This window comes from Tiliqua scincoides, chromosome 7 (genome assembly GCF_035046505.1).
Source record: "Tiliqua scincoides isolate rTilSci1 chromosome 7, rTilSci1.hap2, whole genome shotgun sequence".
NCBI lineage: Eukaryota > Metazoa > Chordata > Lepidosauria > Squamata > Scincidae > Tiliqua > Tiliqua scincoides.
In genome coordinates, this window is record NC_089827.1 from 43,370,776 (window position 1) to 43,386,960 (window position 16,185).

The following is a 16,185-nucleotide window of genomic DNA, read 5'->3' on the forward strand; positions in this document are numbered from 1 at the left end:
AGGAATAAGTCCCATTTACTATCATTGTTAAAAGCATAACCTATTAAAAGTATTAGCCTATTAAAAGTATAGATCTGCAACATTTGTCCAAATGCAGTTACATACCATGGTAGCATCAAGTCTACTATATTAAAAATAAAATATTGAAATGAATTGGGACCCATCTGAAATTGGCTCGCGACCCACCTAGTGGGTCCTGACCCACAGTTTGAGAAACACTGCTCTAAACAATAAAAATTATACGGTAAGTTTGCTAAGTATCCTTAAGTCAGAAAATACAAAAAGCTCAAAAAAAGAGCATCAAAACAAAATAGAAATAAAAGCACTAGAAAATGAAAAGATACCAGTCTTGCCAAAATTGAAGTGGAAGGAGAGTGTTTTGGGCCCCCACCAAAAGGCCCAGAGAAGGAGTGGGAATGATGCACTTTACAAGGGAGATTGTTCTACAGACTTGGAGTGATAACTGTGAAGGCCTTGCTTCTAACCACAGCAGTACAGCAGTTTTCACTCTGTGCAGAGACGGAAGCCAAAGGACGGACAGATATTGGGTGCTGGCATGCAGGACTATACAAGGGGAAGCTGCAGGTGCAATTTCATCCTCTCCCTCTGGATAATGAACATTCTTAGAAGGCTACATAATGCCTGTGGATTACCATAGACAGAGGCTTTTTGAGTATCATACCGATACTCTTTTTAGAAGTGACTCTAGAACTCTATTGGTCTCTCATGTGTGTTTTGTGTGCATCAGCAAATGACTAATGCTGTTTTTGATGCACAGGTACCAAAGAGAGTGTTGAGGGGCAATAATGCACGTTATTGCAGCCTGCATACTGCAGACTGCAGCATCTGCTCCAAAATAGCAGCTGCTGTAGCCCCAGCTTCCCCAATAGTTTGCACTTGCCATCTTTCCCTTGATCACAAACTGGTCCACTTTGGGCCCCCACCAAAAGGCCCAGAGAAGGAGTGGGAATGATGCACTTTACAAGGGAGATTGTTCTACAGACTTGGAGCGATAACTGTGAAGGCCTTGCTTTGCTCCTAAGTTTCCTTGCCCAACTGCCGTTTTTAATCTCTTCAGGACAAGTTCCTCCACGTTAAATCCTGGTTCCAGCTGAGCTGCTGTACCAGCCTTTTGTGTGGAGAAGGTGTCTCGAAAGGAGATTAAAGGGGTGCCTGGCTAGGAAAAAAAGTAGGTCAGTGAAACCCTTTCTAACTCTCTTAACTCCTCCTGGGCCAGCCCAGAATCTTTATTTGGGTGGTATTTGGCAGCACCAGTAGAGTGGAGATAGCATAGTTTCAACCGGCTGCTCTGCTGTTGACTTCATTGCATGACCAATGAAGAAGCAATCCTGAGACTCAGTCTATCAGATCAGATCAAAAGCAAACGTGGCTTTGGGAATCCTAGTTATCACTTCTCTGCTGGAAGGCTGATGGGGCTAGGTTTGTGTGCACCTGTGTTCGTGTACATACACATTTAGCAGAGCATAAGTGGGATGTGTGCATGCACTTATTTATTTTAATTGTTAAATTATTTCTATTCCACATCTCAGAAGAGGACGCACAGGGCAGCTAACAATAATTATAAAAAACAATAATCATTATGATAAAACCATATAAGTATAACGAATTCCCCCCACCGTTGTCTCCTGCAACAAACCTTTATCTGCAGCCCAACGTCCCAGATGCATGCTTGCGGTGTCAGGTAGGGCAAAGTGGCGAGGTGGGGGGAGTTGCAGAAGAAGCACAGTGGGCAGGAGAAGTGTTAAGCATCCTGCACTTTGTAGCTTTATCTTGGCCACCAGAAGTAAAATAACTCTGAAGGTATATCTATGCCACAGGCATATATTGGTTATGTATCATTTTAACTGGCATGGTTTCCCCCAGAGAATCCTGGAATTGTAGCTTAGTGAGGGGATGATAATTCTTTGCTAGAGTATTATCCCTAGCACTCTCCCCAGCCCTGCTAAAACTATAGTATCAGGAAGGGGATATGTAAGTTTATCAGGACTGATTCACATCATGAGGTGACCTTTGCGGCTTGAGTCAGCGACAGATGATGGAGGATGAGGGTGTGGTGGATTCAGGGTACCCTTCACCCCAAGTCTGCTACTGCCTCTCTCCAGCCCGTTGTAGATGCAAACAGTTGAGTGGGAAGTGGATTGTCTGCTTCCTTACCGACCTCTGTTGTGCAGTTTTTGCAAAGCTGGAAATGTGGAACTTCTGGCTTTATTTACAGGGATGGTGCAAATGAAGCTCCTTTGTTCACACTGTCTCTTTAAATGACATTGGAAGTCCTGATTTTGTGAAACCATGCAATTTGGCATGGGAAGTAGACTCAAGGCTGCATTAGATGGCATACCCAGTTCCGCATCCCTGAACATTGTGTATGCCTGTCTTAAACAAATGCAGTTTCTCTTTCTTGAAAAGCCTCCCCTACTTGTGTCTGGTATATCCTCTTTATCACTTGAAACATCGTCCATTCAAACCTTATCATGGCCTTCATACTGATCAGGCTACCGATCAGAGCCACCCCTTGGGTAAGGCAACTGGGGCTTAGTGGTGTTGCTAAGGGGAGCCTGCTCAGGGATTGGAGCTGCACTGCAGATCTCCAGCTCCTCATGACTAGCAGAATAAATTTGACCAAATGTGTGCAAATTTGCTTGGCTGGCACGATTTCTACAGGCTACAGAATTTGGCTTTCTTGGCACACAAAGTTAGTATCTCTTTAGTATGCATTGACTATTGTATTTATATAATTTCTGCCAACGTTGCACTTAGGAGGATTCACAAGTTATGACTTACAGTCTGATGGACATAATTCAAAAGCAAAAAGGGACGCCAAGAGAAAAAGAAAGGAAGAAAATGGCAGGTGGTTCCATCAGGTCAACCAGGGAATGGGTCTTGCAGAATCACCAGTCTCTAGCTGGGTGGAATTTTAATGTATAGAATATGCACAGTCCCTGGTAATTCTGCCTTCTGATGATGCAGCAGCCACTATTTTCTAAGTTGCAAGGACTTTTATAACAGCCAGTGGGGTGTCATTTGGTTTTAGGCTTTTTACCTTTGGGGAATACTTTCTTCATCAGTGACTGACTAGCCACCATGGCCAAGAAAAAATACTGAACTTTAAGAAGCTACTGGGAAGAACCTTGTCTTCTCTCACTTGGCTGTGTCTTTCATTGGTTTCCAGGTGTGGATGGATGCAGGCACTCAGATCTTCTTCTCTTATGCCATTTGTCTGGGGTGCTTGACAGCATTGGGCAGCTACAACAAATACCATAACAACTGTTACAGGTAACTGCAGTTTGTTGCTAACATGTAGGAGCCTTGCCTTTTCACTTGCTTCTCTCTCTCAAACGCCTCCATCCCTTCCCTTCATAGCTGAAGCAGCTAACTGGGCTGAAGAGTTCCTTCCTGCTCTGTTGGAAAAGGTAGTGCTCTTCCTGATTTCTGCCTTTTTGAAATGAGCTTCCTATTCGTTGCTTACTTTTCAAAGCTAAAGGTGGAATAACATGTTACAAAAACTATGGGACTGCCATCAAATGGTCACCATCATGGTTTGGAGTCTTCCATCTCTGTATTGTGCAGTAAAATTCATCTTATGCCTTGACAGCATGGCATTGTGTGTTTTTGCTGCCATTCCCAATAATATAAAATGATTCATTTATCGCTATGTGGGCTTCCATTTTTATTTTGCTTCCAACTAACAGAAAAGTAATGTCTCTGCAACACTAAAGAGTTTCAATGTGGAAGCACCTGTGAAATGCATTGTGTGTTGATCACTTGCTTGGGGTGTGCAACGTAGGCAACAATCCTATATACGCTTTACTGGAAGTAAGCCCCATTGAACATAATGGGACTTACTTCTGAGTAGACATGCCTAGGTGTGAACTGTTAGAGTCTCATCTAGAAACCAGGCCATGGGTGTAGTTGTAAAAAGAGGGTCATGCTGCAATTGGAAGCTGCTATGCAGTCTTTATGTGGCTCAAAGGACATACATTAGCAGGACCTGCTGGAGCACATGGTTTGGACTGAGGAGCCTCCTTTGCAGATCCTAGAAGAGCCCTTAATGTGTAGTGTGATAGGAGAAACCCATGTGAGCAGGTCAGAGACGTGATCAAATGCCTCTGCATTGTGATGTAGATGACCCGCATTTATTCACAGATCAATGCACAGTCTGACACTTGGTGCTTGCCATAATAATTCCATGGGCATTATTCGTTTAAGGGAGGGCTGCCACAATCAATTCATCTATTAAACTACCTGATCAAAAACCTTTTGATAAATGAATTGAAAATGTGTCCCTAACTAATTAGGCAGTAGAGTCTTTTAGTTGCTATTAAAGTTTTTCAGGTAAGTATTTACAAATCAGAAGAACAATTTTTTCCTTCTTTCTAATAGGACACAGTGCCTCTACTGAGATGGTGCCTGCTGTAGCCCATGCATGTGTCATCTTAAAAAACAGAGAGAAAATGCTTTTTGTGTGTGTTTTTGCAGCTTTTGTTTCATTCATATATGCATTTATGCAGGCATGATTGATTGATCACAACTCATACAGCCTTTGCTTTATCTCTTTTTTTCCTAGGGACTGCATTGCACTCTGTTTTTTGAACAGTGGCACAAGTTTTGTGGCTGGCTTTGCTATCTTTTCCATCCTGGGTTTTATGGCACAAGAACAGGGAGTGCCTATTTCTGAGGTAGCTGAGTCGGGTGAGTGGGTTATGCACATGGCATTATGTTGAGCACATATCCATCCCATCCTGATCCCATTCCTCTCACTCTGAACGATAGCCTTCTTGTGTTTCCTGTCCATGAGAAATGGTGCTTCCCTGAACAATTACTAAGCTGTTAGCCTTCAGCCTAATATTTGCTGATGTGATAAACCTGACCTGCATGTGGGCAATATCACTTCACACTACAGATGCATACTCAGATGATTGAATGCTCTTCTGTTTAAAAAAATCAAAAATCAGTGTATGTAGCAAATTAGGGAAAAAGATTTTAGGCTAGTCATCTTCCTGACATGCTCGCTTTCTAGTTGGAGAGAATTTTTTTTTGATGGAGGAACTGTCAATCATGTGAGTCCCTTCCTGTGGTCTGAAGGGGTTCAACCCAGATACATGTTCACCACCTAAGTGAGGAACAGGCCTATCTTGGTAGTATTGCTGACACACCAACCATCTCTACCACTACTAAATGTAACAATACACCTTCACGAGCTCTCAGATTCAGGCACTTAACTTAGTAATTATCTTTTGGCAGGACCTGGCTTGGCATTCATAGCCTACCCCCGAGCTGTCGTCATGCTGCCCTTCTCCCCACTGTGGGCCTGCTTTTTCTTTGTCATGGTTGTTCTGCTGGGATTGGACAGCCAGGTAAAAATGCTTTGGGATGGGCAGTTCAATTATGTGCTTTACCACTTGCCTGGGAGACACACATCTTCCTATTCAAACTGGATGATGAGTAGTAACATTATGTTTGCAGACTGTCGTAAGGACAGCTTGTGAGGACAGGACCAGATGAGAGTGGCCAAAGTATCAACTGAACCTTGACCTGTGGAATCCTACACACACTGGGAGTACATTCCATTAAACTCAGTGGGGCTTACTTCTGAGTAGACATGCATAGGCTTGCACTGTTAGCTTGTGGTTAACACCCAGTCACCTGTTGAGGATAGGTGGGTGGTGGATGGGAAGCAGGGTGAGTGAAGAAAGGCCCAGCATGTTAGTGTTAACCTTTAATATTGGCATCCAGAGCTGTCCTTCAGTGCATTCATGGCATGTAATGGGGACATGCTATAGTTGAGGACAGTAGAGGCCTGTTGCTGGGGAGAGGAGGGAGAGTCCTCTCTCAGTTTATTTTTGCAGGCAGAAATGGGAAAATGACACCAGGCTAGCTTAGCAGCACCTCTTAGTGAGCATTTGGAGAATGGCAGCCAGCAAAGTATCTAGAATAGCTTCTTTGTGGAATGTGTTTGTTTTTGACTACAGGCTGGAGGCAGATAATTGCTAATCCAATGCTTCATAGACTATCATTGTTGAAAGAAAAGAGGGAATCAAAATCTGGGGAGCTTCTTAGGGAAGAATTTGCTGACATATGCCGGAATTCTCCTCTCTCTAGTTTGTTTGTGTGGAGAGTCTGGTGACTGCCATAGTGGACATGTACCCTGGAATTTTCCGGAAGAAGAACCGCCGAGAAATCCTAATACTGCTTGTCTCTATCCTCTCATTCCTTGTGGGACTCGTCATGATCACAGAGGTATAGCCTTGAGGGAAAGAACCAATATTTCTCTTGCTTGTGTAACTTTTAAAAAGAATTTAATTGAAATCTCTTGAACAGAGGAAAAGGGTGCTGGTAGTATGCATTTTACAGATGTGGAGTGTGATCGCTCCACTTTCACTTTTAGAAGGCTGGGGAGCCCTGCAGACACTCGTGCAGATCTCCCTGCACCCCAGGAAGGCTGCTGCAGGGACCAGTTAGTATATCCCAGTCCCTGCACCCCCCTGAGCGACACGATCCTGGGGATCATGTTGCTGCCTTCCCCCCTGTCCCTGCCCCTTATGGGGGTAGAGGCCAGGGCCCTCAGGCTGGGGCGTCATGACATCCCAGTTTGAATACCATTGGTATAGGCACTTTGTCCCTCTTTGTATCTGGTAACCCTAGCTATGAAGTGTCCTTTGTCTGGGAGTGCAAGATAATAGATGCTGCATGGGGCATTGGCACCTGTGTTGTGCAGCTCACCAGTAGCATAGCTAGAGGGGGTGCAAAGTACTAGGTTTTGCAGGGAGCCTCACCGTAGCATGCAGGGGCCTCTCCCCCTCCCCTTTGGAGTCATTCCAGGCAGGGGGAGCAAAATGGTGGCATATGCTTTGCAGCCCCTCTAGCTACGCCACTGGGGCTCACTCACTCCTCTCACTTACTACATAGCCATAAAGTGACATAGGAGTTTTTATAGATACTGCCCCAGATAGGTTGCATTCCTGATTTCTCTCCACAAGGAGACTTAAATATAGAGCTACTGCATACTTCTGCATTCTCAGAATATAACTTATCTTCCCCACCCCCCCTTCTCTCCTCTGGGTGTAATAAGAAGCTGAAAGGAGAACATTGTTGGGATTGCATTCCAGAGACATCTCCACACCACTGGTTTTCCATCATCCTATGCAATACTTAAGGAATGAGCCCTAAGGTTGCATGTTGACAATAATTTATTAATAGCAATTATTCTATTACTATAGCATCCCTTCAAACACCCACACCACTTAATGGCTGGAGCAGATTACATTAAAAAGTGCAAGATGGTTAAGTGTCTAGCAGGTCATTTCACATTGTTTTTAATCTCTCTCTGAATGCAATCTGGCATTTAGAATGAGAGCAAAAAGGAATGTTGAAAAGGGCCAATAGTAGTTCTTTTAAATGCATATAGTGAATAAAATGATCTTTGGATGCCTCTTCAGGATGAGGAAGATAAAAAGCAATAACCTTTTTCTTTTAAAGGGGCAAATTCCACTCTGTGGGGCCCACCAAAGCAACAACAATAATGGGCTAGCTTGCCAAGATGGCTTCACCATCCCCCATTTATAGGCAGTAAAATTAGGGCTGTATTTTGAGGAGGGAGCAAATTTGGGGTTCGACAACAATCACCTGCATAATCAATACTCCTACCGCCAGCCAATGGCTAGCTGCCACCACTTTATATTGCCCAGAAGCGCCCTCTAACAACACAATGCAATGATGTAGTGTCACTCTGATAGGTTCTTCTGGGTAGAAAAAGTGGTCTAGCCAGTGGTGTTGGCCATCTTGCACAGAAGCCCCAAACTGGAACATAATGTAGCATCACATTAGGAGGCATCTGGGAAGAAAGGTCAGAAAGAGCACTGCTGATGCTGGTGAGTCCCTCACTCCAAATTATAAGTGTTTTCACTCCCTAAATCTGAAATCAAAATTCTCACATGAGAACTTTTGTCTCAGACCTCTCTCCACATCGTAAGGTCATAGCACAAATGGCCACCATAGCAGCTTTCCGATCCTCTATTATTACAGGCTTCTTCGGGGTCTGAAAAGCAAGTAATGTGATATTAAAGGCACTTAGCCACTCAGCATGCAGCCAATGTGGTTGATTCATTCATTTCTTTTGGAATGTGGGAACTACTTCTGTGAAGTCTGGTCCCATCTAATATTTGTGGCTTCACGTGGCTTCTCTTTACAACCACCCTCAAAGTCAGTTTTGACAGTCCAAGTTTTCTCCTTTTCCTTTCTTTTTGGTACATCGATTTGAGAAAGTTTGGGGATGCACTTTCTCCAATTCCCCAGTATTCTCCAATTTCAGCTAGAGCGAGTGAGAGTGAGAGAGGTTTTCTATATTGTATAGAAAAACAGCTAATTTTGTGGGGGAGAAATCTTTCCAGTCAAACACTTTGTACAATTTTTTTCTTCTTCTTTTAAAACCTTGTTTGATGCCATTTTTCCTGCCTGCCAATATTTGGGGGCCATGTTTTCCTTGGTTGCAGCTTCTTTCTGAAATAGTCCATTGGCCATCCCATCCAGCCAGGGATCATGGGATTACATGATAGTGCTACAAAGCCAATTGGATTTGACTGTGTGATGGCATCACAGAGGGTACCGCCTCAGGTGTGCTGCAGCTTTAAGCACCGAGAGCAACCAATAAATAATATCAGCAAATGCAACTGGGCTGGAGTGAGGACTATTGCCATCTTGCCTCCCCATCCATTTCTGCTGCTTAGAATTGCCATGGAGAAGAAGATACAATAGATGGAGACCTCTCTTACTTCTGCAGCCCAATGGAGGCTCAGTGTAGCCTAAGTTCCATTCCTTGTAACTAGGGCTATCCCAGTCAGGGAGCCTGGTTGCTCCTCCCCTGCTTGTAAACTGTCATTTTCTGCCACGTTTCCCAGGTTGTCATTTGATGGGACTGTTTAACATCTGGCCTGCTGGAGTGTTACAAGACAGCAGCTGCCAGAAGATGACTATTTTTTCCCCCTTCTAATTGTGTGTAAATTGCTTTGAGAGGCCTTGATCTGAAAAGCAACTAATAAATAAACCAGATACAGTAAAGAGAACTGAGAGTGAAAACAAGTGAAGGAACTGTAAATAAATAGGTGACTGTATTTGCAAGAGAGTACTGAAAAATGGTTAGGAACAGAGATGCGTTTTTTATGCCTGTGCTAAAAATATTTGCAGGGAAAAGGTGAATCTTTTCAAACCTAGGGAAGGTACAGTTGCTCTGGATTGCCTGTCCAAATATAGGAAGATATTGAATTGCAGCATTCAGTGTAACAAAGGAGAACTTGAAAAATGTTTTGTGAATTTCTATCTGGATTAGCGATTTCTAGATTAGATGTTATGATGTACAGTATTTAAAATTAGATCATCACAGGAAAACTCAATTTTTAAAAGATATTTAGAAAGAGACTTCATCATGAGCTCTTTTTTCTTTCTTTTTCTTTCCACCTCACCATTCTATGTCCCCCACTCCCCTCCTTAGGGTGGGATGTATGTCTTCCAGTTGTTTGACTACTATGCTGCTAGTGGAATGTGCCTGCTCTTTGTTGCCATTTTTGAGACACTTTGCATTGGTTGGGTATATGGTAAGTAAAGTATGCCAGAAAACATGTGCCACTGTCTAAATATCTTCCCTATAGTCCTTGAAGAGGACATTATTTAAAATGTCCATCTGGAGCAGCTCCCAGTGAACCTGCCTTTCTGCCTGCAACTGCATTAACAATCTGGTGCCAATATCTTGACACAGTTTGCAGAACCCTTCCTTGCAGCAATTACAGGTCATGCCTTGTTATCCACTGCAGAACTCCCAGTGGATTAAAAAAAAAAAATCAGTGGATACCGAATCAGCAGAAAAATAGTTTTAAAGACCCACTTCCAGGTTTCTTGCTCCTTCATTGTTGCCTCAGAATGCATTGATATAGACGCTGTACTGCATTCAGCCACTAGATGGGGTGAATAATGGAATGTAGTGAAATGAAATTATAATTCTTTAATAGCGCAAAGGTAGGAAGTGGAATTTTGGTGATTCTTTTTCCCTTGTTACAAGGCATTTAAAGGTGGACCCTGGTATTAGTGGTGAGTCAAATCAGTGGATACTGAGGAACCACTTGTATAGGCAAGGAGAAGCTGGGCCATGGCTGGCTTTCAAGTGGCCCTCCCTTCAGCCTTTAGTTTCAGGCTCCCTCTTCATACCTGCTTTCAGGAGGTACGGGAAACTGCATGCTGATAATGGGAGGCTTTCATGCCTGGTAGAAGCAAGTGAGCAAAAGAAAGGAGGACACATTTTGGTGTCACTCCTCTGTCACTCTGACTGGCCAGAGCAGTTGCAGAGCACTGCCTTGCTTCGGCACGTTTGCTTTTTATTTTATATAGCCTCTCCTTAAACAAATCCCACTGTCCTTATCTTTTCCATTCCGTGTGTAGCAGACTGAGTTTCATTTAGACTGTTATTTTTCCTTTTCACAGGAGCTGACCGTTTCTATGATAATGTTGAAGACATGATTGGCTACAGGCCATGGCCTGTCATCAAGTACTGTTGGTTATTCATCACACCAGCCGTCTGCCTGGTGAGTGAGACATCTTAGAATCCCTTGGGTTGAACCCAAGAGAAAAAAGCACTCGGGCAAATGAGCAGTGTGTTGGGCTGTTCTGCACACAGGGCATAACCAGTCCTTATCAATGCTGTTTCGCTCCCAAGAAGGTGGAGGAGGAGAGTTTGCAACATGGCATTCATAACAATAGGCACAATCCAGAGGAAACATACCTAAGTCCCATTGACAACCGCCAGACTCAAGTAGATGATGAAGTACTTAAGAGCCTGATTTTGTGCTTTTGCAGTACTGAACTGGCAACAAAGTATAGTAGCAGTTGGCAACCTTCAGTCTCGAAAGACTAAGGTATCGCGCTCTGACTGGTGGTTCTGGAACAGCGTCTAGTGTGGCTGAAAAGGCCGATTCGGGAGTGCCAGTCCCTTCCACACTGGGAGCAAGTGCAGTCTGTCCCTGGTCTGTCTCCCTGGCTATGGGTCTTCCTTCTTTGCCTCTTTGCCTCTATCTGTTGGGCAAGTGTCTCTTCAATCTGGGAAAGGCCATGCTGCACAGCCTGCCTCCAAGTGGGCCGCTCAGAGGCCAGGGTTTCCCACCTGTTGAGGTCCACTCCTAAGGCCTTCAGATCTCTCTTGCAGATGTCCTTGTGGTCTACCTGTAGGGCGCTTTCCTTGGACGAGTTCTCCATAGAGGAGATCCTTTGGGATCCGGCCATCATCCATTCTCACGACATGACACAACAAAGTATACATTCCAGAATAAGACTCCTGGCACTGAAAGCTGGCCCTGGCTCATTCATGAGGCAGCAGCAGCAGGAGGCATTGGCACTGGAGGTTTTGGGAAGCGGGATATAAGCGGAGAGGGTGTAAGTTAGTTCAGCAACCTCAGGGCCAGGATGCCGCACTAGCCTTTGTGCATGTTTGTACTGGCACGATGCAGTAGCCTATAGTTTAATTCTGGTGTTGGGGTGACAGTGGGATGACTGGGGCAAGGGATGACAGTTCCATCCTCAACTGGCAGGCTGGCATTTTTGCTATCACAACCCAAAAGCTTGAAGTCAATGGGACATATTTTATTTATTTGAAAAATTTTATATCCTGCCTTTCCCATGTTGAAGCAAATGCCCAAGGTAGCTTACAAAGCTCCATAATAAAATGTACAATGTATCACAACAGCAAGTAAGATAACTGAGGCCCAAATCCTAATCAGCTTTCCAGCATTGGCGTAGCAGCGCCAATGGGATGTGTGCTGCATCCTGCAGTAGGGTGGACTCACGGGGGCCACCCAAGTAAGGGAATGTTTGTTCCTTTACCTTGGAACTGCATTGCCCTTATGCTGGTGCTAGAAAGTGGGTTAGGATTGTGCCTTAAAATAATTAAAATGGAACAAAACAGAAACCCCAAAACACACACCATCGAGCCATTAGGAAGGGGTAACAATTTGGTCCAGAAGGAAGCAGGCAAACCACTACCCTGTTACAGGGACGCAGAGGACAAACACCCACCCATCAACCAGATGAAAAGGGTGTATTTTGAGCCCTTGCCGAAAAGCCACAAGGGAGGCTGACTTTCTCTGGATTGCACCCAGTGGGTTTAATGATACTGTACAGGAAAGTCGGTTTAAGTTATATCTGGGGAGAGTTGGATGGAAAAGACACCCTAATTATAAGAGCAATTCAGCTATTACTGAGGAGGATGTGAGGTCTCCTTGGCAATTTTCAAAAATGGCTGGACATGCTCACCTGTCATTAATGCTTTAGATATAGTTGTCTGCTTCTGGACTTACCCCACTGGCTCGGGGCTGTACATCACCTAGATACACCTCTGGCCCCCACCTGCCATGTGAATTGGTAAAATAGAGCAATTTGCCACCACAGTGAGCACTAGGCCTCTGAGTAAGGAGATCTGTAAACAGTACTACAACGGAGCCTTGCCAGCTTGGGGAGGATGGAGAGTACCTGTGGGATGTGGGTTTCAAATATTTGTACCTATCCTAGATTTCTTCCAATCCCAGAACAGCTATCTCAACTAATAATACCAGTTTTGTATACACAAACCTGGGGAACAGCAAGTGATTTGAATACTAATTAACCGCCCAGTTCATCACCTCTGTAGAAGTATCAGGCTAGGCTGGATGAGAAGTGAGAAATTCATGATCAGATTTTGCAGCATTTCTTGTTCTTTTTCCTTAGCCTTGGGAGCAGCCATGTTGGGCCCCTGAATTGGACTGGGGAGGGTGACTGTTAGCAGTTGTCTCACACAATTTTCTCATTCTAACTTGCATCCCCTGAGGCTGCTGCCTGCCTTTATGAGAAAAACATACAGGAGCTCATGCAGCTGCTTTTAAGAGAGAAAAAAAAAATATAAATGTAAATAAAAATGGCATCTTGTCTAGTGTGGCCCTGACTATATCTGTAGTATATTGTGTGCTGTCTTTTTAGGGAAAGCCTTCCAAAATTGAAATCCAGCTCAAGGCAGAGACACTGCTGGGGCCATTTTGTTTTTCTGAGTATGGAATGAATAGAGTGTAACGTGGCTAATGCTGGTGTGTCTAACCTTTCTGTCTTTCCACCTCCAGGCAACATTTCTCTTTTCTCTGATTAAATATACCCCACTGACATACAACAAAAAATACGTGTACCCATGGTGGGGAGACACTGTGGGCTGGCTGTTGGCTCTCTCGTCTATGATCTGTATCCCACTCTGGATTGCCTATAAGCTTTCCACCATTAAGGGCTCCCTGAGAGAGGTGAGGATGGAGTTTTCTAGAATGGGGCCTTGGATGCAGAGAGGATGCTTGGGGGAGGGAGGCTTGCTACTACCCACATATTGATGAGAAGGCCTTGAGAGGCAGATGCATTGTGTTACAAGATAATTAATGGGGGCCTCACACTAATTCTCCAAAGATTACTCTGTTACTGGCAAGAACTTGTAGCTTTAATGAATTTTGAGTGGGCTCGAGGGCTATGCAGACCAAATTGCTTTCCTGTGTTCTTGTTGCTGATGGTACAGCACTTTAAAAATGTCACCACTCAAGAGCTTTGCTTCTCAGAGTCCTTGTGTTTCTGTCCCTCTCCTTCATATGATTATTGACTGCAGGACAAAATGTTTTGTGTATAATCTACTTGTTATTTTTTCAACTTGTTTTCCACAATTATAAGCACTTAACCATTCAGAGTTATGCAGGGTCTAGTTTTTGTTATCATTGTTGTGAGCCTGATTTACCACTTTGTGAGATTTGGGGCACCATATCAGGTGTCTCTGTGGGGGTGAATTCATAGCAGGCTTACAAAGTTCGGGCCTGATTCAAGAATAAGCTGCCTCCCAGCATGGATTTTATAAGACTTTAAGCCATTGTGAATGATACTTCCGGACTGGCCCCACTTCTGTGTGATTGGGGCACACATGTCCTACCTGCCTGCCTGCCTCCGGTCATGCCATTGCTCTGTTGCTCAATTGTGTGGGATGAATTACAGTAGTATTTAAATTGTACATGAAGGGGTTGGTTTGGTCATACTCCTTCTGAGCAATTAGGTGGCAGTGCCTTGGCACGTTGAGAGGGGTGGCAGTCCTTGTTTGGGCACAAAATGCTCACTTTCCTAATGGTGGGAATGTGGGGCTGCTCAGAAGGTATTGTTCAACTGGATCTTTGTTGGAGTATTTTCTAATACCTTATAACAATCAGAAATAGAGGCCCTCCTGAATAATAATTGCATGTGATCTGAAACTCTTGCACCTGATACCTCTTCATTCATGGCCCCTGGATATGTTTTTATTTATTTTATTTATCCAGGTGTTTATAGGCCCAGGGGGGCTTATAACATTTAAAAAAAGTGCAATACAATAATAAAATAAAATAATAAAATTCTCAGGCCTAGCCAGTTTCCATAGAAATTGATGATTTGGCTCCCTCTGTCCTGGGCACCTGTTCTTCTTCCTCCTCCTTCAGGGCATGCAGATTTCAAAGCTGACCTTGGGGAGTTGGGGGAGGGATGGCACCAATAGTCCTCTGAGGTCAGTGCTGGTCTCCACAGGAGCTGGTCTGGACACACTGTGTTCTAAGGTGATTGCTTCATGTACAGCTTTCTTGGCAGTGGATGAGGCAGTCTAAAGCCAAGGGTTTGGGTCTGATCAAGGTCTGGTGGTCATGCCTTTGTCAGGCCTCTCTTAATCTGTCACCCCATGATTATTGATTCTCTGCATGGGCATGTTCCCAGGTTAACTGAATGAACGTTCTCTCATCTTTTGAAGTGAGAGTCACAGGGCAGATTCCTCTGAAATAGTTTTTCCGAGCTAATTCTTTGAGCACAGATATGTGGAAAATAACATAACTGGTTGGCTATCCATGTAAACTTAGTATAGCAAATCCCATGAACAGAATGCTAGATTCATTTCAATAAGTTTTAAGGAAATTGTGGGGATATTCTGTCCTATGTGAATGTGCCATGAGATTCAGAATGAGCAGCCAGTGATGTGCTGGACTAGTTTGAGTCGAGATTCCCCCACTGGAGATCCTGCAATAATTGAAGCAATAATGCTGCTTGAAAAAACAAACTTTACTACAAAACAAACTCTTGACACATGAGGTACTTGATGAATGAACTCTTAGCTATGAAGCTTCATGAGGTCAGTCTAAGTCAATATCTCTTAGCCAAACCTATTTTTGTTGGTTTGACTAATTGAGACTAAATTATGCTGCTTGGAGGAGAGGTGATACAAAAAAGAAGAATAAATAACATTTATTGTCTGTTTTACACCCCTTCTTCATGAGCTTTTATGGCTAAGGGAGGAAAGGATTTGTTCATAGACACCAAATTCAGATTCCTGTTTGTCCTTGGAGAGAATGACATTCTTGCTTTCCTGCTAACTTTGTATTTCAGAGAGTCCATCAACTTGTCTGCCCTGATGAAGACTTGCCCCAGAGGATGTGTCCAGGTCAGCCCTTTCCTGCTTCCAGAACTGGGCTCTTGATGTTGACTGAATTGGATTCACACTGTTAGAGGGAGTAACGCTCCAAGACGTTGGACAATTTTGAACTTTTCCAGTGGCCAAAGTGGAGAGAGGGACCTGTGAGCTGATATCCCTTTCCGTCCCCAAAGGATCAGAGGTGGCTGCTAGGGAAGGAAAGCTCTCTCAAGATGTTGTGGTGGGAGCAGATGCTGCTTCTTCTTTGAATTGGGAGCTGTATATTCACAGAAGATGGTTCACACCAAAATGTTCCTCTGTGAGTTTGTCGGGAACAGGAAGGACTGAATCCTGGGATGGAAATAGTTATAAGACTACAGAAACATTTATCTTGCATGGGCTTTAGGGAGGTTTCCATTCCATCTATAAAATATTGTTCCTCCCACTTAAGAGTGGCTTTGTTTTGTTGTTTTTTTTAAAAGGGGTGTTGGTGATCTGGTGTGGGTTCCTGATCCATCTCTAGCTTGCAGTTATGGACTATTTGAGACAGTGCTACAATTTTCTATTACTTGCTTTGGCTTTTGATCTGGTCATAACACATGTCAGGATTTTGTCCCCCCTTTTCCTTTAAGGCCTCTTCAGAAGGCAGGCATTGCAAGGTAGAGGGGTATCTGGGTCACCAGAGGACAAGCACATCTGGCAAGTCAGCAACA

At 43.9% G+C, this 16,185-nt stretch overlaps 1 protein-coding gene across 1 annotated transcript in view; it reads left to right on the top strand.

Moving 5' to 3' along the window:
* Positions 1 to 15,567, top strand: part of LOC136656776 (sodium- and chloride-dependent GABA transporter 2-like) — a 64,767-nt gene extending 49,200 nt beyond the window's left edge. The window contains exons 7-14 of the mRNA XM_066633063.1: positions 3,191 to 3,294; positions 4,586 to 4,710; positions 5,263 to 5,375; positions 6,121 to 6,258; positions 9,506 to 9,608; positions 10,489 to 10,589; positions 13,146 to 13,316; positions 15,448 to 15,567. Of these exons, the coding sequence (XP_066489160.1) occupies positions 3,191 to 3,294; positions 4,586 to 4,710; positions 5,263 to 5,375; positions 6,121 to 6,258; positions 9,506 to 9,608; positions 10,489 to 10,589; positions 13,146 to 13,316; positions 15,448 to 15,567 (975 nt within the window). The remainder of the gene's footprint in view (positions 1 to 3,190; positions 3,295 to 4,585; positions 4,711 to 5,262; positions 5,376 to 6,120; positions 6,259 to 9,505; positions 9,609 to 10,488; positions 10,590 to 13,145; positions 13,317 to 15,447) is intronic.
* Positions 15,568 to 16,185: the final 618 nt, after the last annotated feature.